This window comes from Dipodomys ordii, unplaced genomic scaffold (genome assembly GCF_000151885.1).
Source record: "Dipodomys ordii isolate 6190 unplaced genomic scaffold, Dord_2.0 Scaffold106, whole genome shotgun sequence".
In the NCBI taxonomy this organism is placed as follows: domain Eukaryota; kingdom Metazoa; phylum Chordata; class Mammalia; order Rodentia; family Heteromyidae; genus Dipodomys; species Dipodomys ordii.
Genome location: NW_012267322.1, coordinates 8,165,218 through 8,168,552, shown reverse-complemented (window position 1 = coordinate 8,168,552; position 3,335 = coordinate 8,165,218). Strand labels below are relative to the sequence as shown.

The following is a 3,335-nucleotide window of genomic DNA, read 5'->3' as shown; positions in this document are numbered from 1 at the left end:
CCCCCCCCCCCACCCGGAGGTGGTGGGAAGGGAGCGACCCTCCCGTGGAGCACACGAAGGTTAAGATAACCGTAAAGAACGTGCATCGTTGTTCCACCCACCCACCCATCCATCCATCCATCCACCCACCCATCCATCCATCCATCCATCCATCCATCCATCCATCCATCTATCATGGCTCATGAGCACATGCTGAAATACTTCCCAGTCCACACAGACTCTTGTCTCAAACGCTGATCTCTTCCTGAGCAGGTGCTGGGGCTAGGTTGATAGCAAGCACCTCAGTCCCCATAAATGCCAGGACTGCCCTTCATCCAGTCAGCCACACGCTGCTTCCTGCTTCTGGCCCGGCCCTGTGCTGGGTGCTGTGAGGCCCAGGGACATGAACAAGGCCTGTCTCTGCGCTCTGTAGGCTCCCAGCCCTACAGGCAGGTAAAACACACCAAGCAAGGCTTAGAGCTTGGGGGCGGAGGTACACCTACTTGCATCGAGCCCTGTGTTCATCACATGCACATCTGCTCTTATACATTCCCAATTGCTCTGCAAAAGGAGTATTGTTATCTCTTTTATTTGTCGGGAGGGGGTGCATAAGCTAAGAATCAGAGAAGTGAAGCCACTTGTTCTAGGCCACACAGCTACTAGTGGCAGAACTGTTTCCACCCAGGACCTAGAGATACCAGCATTGCCACAGATACCTGGCAGAAACAGCACATTTTTGAACATACTACAATCATCCAGGGGTAGGGGTGGGAGTCATGAAGGAGAGACCAGAGAGGAGGCAATGTAAGAGATAAGGCAAGGCTTGCTGATGTGCTCTGTAGGCTGGCCCTAGGACAGCTAAGAGGATGAGAGCCACTGGGTTTGGAGACTCTGCATCGTGTTTAGCAGTGTCTGGCTCTACCCACTAGATACCAGGAGTACCTCCGAACTGCAAACAGTGAGAGCTTTGGAAGAACCAAAAATGTCTCCAAAAACGGTCAAATAGGAGGGTCAAAGTTACCCACTGAGGACCCGCTCTGGCCTCCTCCTCTCCCCTCTCCCCTCCCCACTCTCCCCCTTCACTCTTTTGATGATCTTCTCTTCTAAGGACCCAAGGCTTCACTGACTAGTGTCCCTCTTCTCCTCTGGAATTTCAGCATCTCAAGAGCCAGGACCTTTCTCCCCTTCATTCCCTGGGGGATGGCCCTGGCCCCCTGAGGTGTGCTTGTCACTTAGCAGTCATCTAACACATCATCACCAAATGGATGGGCAGAATGCATTATGGAAATGCGTTGTGACACAGAAACCTTAAGCAACAGAGAAACAGCGGACAGCTTATTGACATTGGATGGGGGCCTGCAAACTGACATCTAAATGTATCCTCTCCTACCCCCTCCTCCCCCACCGTGGCGAAGGCTCTAACAGCTGAGAACAGATTTTTTCTTTTCTTTTTCTTGCCGGGACTTGAGTGGGAGTGAATGCGTCAGTGCTGGGGAGAAAAATTCCCTGCTTTGACTTGTATCCGCAGGTTTGTTATATAAAGCGCGGAGCGGCTGCCTGACACAGCTCTGCAGACCCACATTTGGGGCTGACGCAGCGGCCTTGAAGCTGGGGCCCCCCGCGGGGAGGAGCTCAGACAGGACCTGGCAAGATGTCTGGTTTTGCTGGAGAAGAAACTGAGGCTCAGGAAGGTTGGCATGATGCTCTGTCTCTCAGCAAAACCACGACAGGAATCTGAGGGGCTCAGGCTTGAAGACACCCTAAACTAGAATCCTCCTCTGTCCCCCAATTACCCTCATAGACACAGTAGCCTCCTCACCAGACAGGCAGTAGCTGTACATATGTCCCACACAGTATGTGGGACCAGAGAGGGACACACAGCTGCTCAGGGACACCACAGCAAGGTACTGGCAAAGCACTCTCAATTTGACACCCACACCCATTTCCCAGTGCTCACTGTCCCCAAACACCTCAAGCCTCAGGGCTCAAGCTCAGGTATTGGGGCCCAAGCAGCAGTTTGCTTCCAACCCCTACCCCTCACTCCCCACCTCCTCCCACTCCCTTTTGCTCCCATGGAGATATCCTGGAGTCTGGGACTTGTTCTCATTCTCCTAGACTGGCTGTGCATGCTCAGGCAAAGTGCCACCTTCTCTGAGCATCCATCCATCTCCTGGATGAGCTGCCCCAGTGGTGGGGGGGGGGGAGGTCCCACAGAAATGGTAACAACAGAGAAGCCTTGCTCTCCCCTGCTTCAAGACCTCTCCTGGTCTACGGGTTAGCTGTGCCTTTTCAGGCCTGTGTCTAAACCTCTCTGGGTTTCCAGAGATGGCTACACCTTGCTCTACCAGGTCCTCACCTACAGAAAGCAAGTGACTATAGATGAAAGCCTTCCCTACACTGGCACGGGAGGAGGAGGAGATGGCAGAGACCCGACCAGTGCAGACCAGCGCAGCCATGACAAGCCCCATCCCAAACTGCAGTGACCTTGACCTTCAGGAGTCCTGACTCCCCTTCTCCTGGGAGCCTTGACATCCAGGACAGGAGAGAGTCCTCAGCGCCCCCGGGGCTGGAGCCAAGGCGACCCTGGCGGGAAGACCCAGCCCGCTGTGGCCAGGGTCTCCCACCTCCTCCCCACGGAGCGCCTCCCAGGCCCCCCAGCCTCTCCACATCCGCAGCCCCGCGCCCCGCGCCCCTCACACCTCCCCTGCCCGCGGCCGGCTGTCCTGCAGCCACCCGGCTCTCAGGCCGCCGCAGGGCAGCGGCTGGAGGGGAAATCTCCCCAAGGTGAGCGGTGCTGCACCCCACGCAGTCCTTCCCCTTCCCCAGCAGCGCCCCCCCAGCCCCGTGTGAGGTCTGGGGTCCCCAGGTCGGGCCTGGGGGGTCCCTGGTGTCAGGCCTGGGGGTTCCTGGTGTCGGGCGTGGGGGGTGGCGGTGTCGGGGCTGGGGGGGTCCCCGGTGTCGGGCGTGGGGGGTCCCCGATGTCGGGCCTGGGCGGTCCCTGGTGTCGGGCCTGGGGGGGGTCCCTGGTGTCGGGCGTGGGGGGTGGCGGTGTCGGGGCTGTGAGGTCCTTGGTGTCAGGCCTGGGGTCCCCGATGTCGGGGCTGGAGGGTCCCTGGTGTCGGGCGTGGGGGGGTCCCCGATGTCGGGGCTGGGGGGTCCCTGGTGTCGGGCGTGGGGGTGGCGGTGTCGAGGGTGTCGGGGCCGGGGTCCCCGGCGCGGGGTCCGGCCCGCTCCCCTCCTGGCCCCTGCCCCAGGCCTCACTCACCAGCCAGCAGCGCGGTCAGATGGCACAGCGCGGCCAGGCGCAGCAGCCAGGGCAGCGGGCTGGGAGCCATGGCGGAGGGTGGGCGCGGGTG

The 3,335-nt window shown here is 59.3% G+C and overlaps 1 protein-coding gene across 1 annotated transcript in view; it reads right to left on the bottom strand.

The window, feature by feature from the left end:
- The window catches only part of Cx3cl1 (chemokine (C-X3-C motif) ligand 1), an 11,236-nt gene extending 7,914 nt beyond the window's left edge, over window positions 1-3,322 (bottom strand). Inside the window, exon 1 of the mRNA XM_013027917.1 lies at window positions 3,245-3,322. Coding sequence (XP_012883371.1) covers window positions 3,245-3,314 — 70 coding nt within the window. The 5' untranslated portion in view covers window positions 3,315-3,322. The remainder of the gene's footprint in view (window positions 1-3,244) is intronic.
- Window positions 3,323-3,335: the final 13 nt, after the last annotated feature.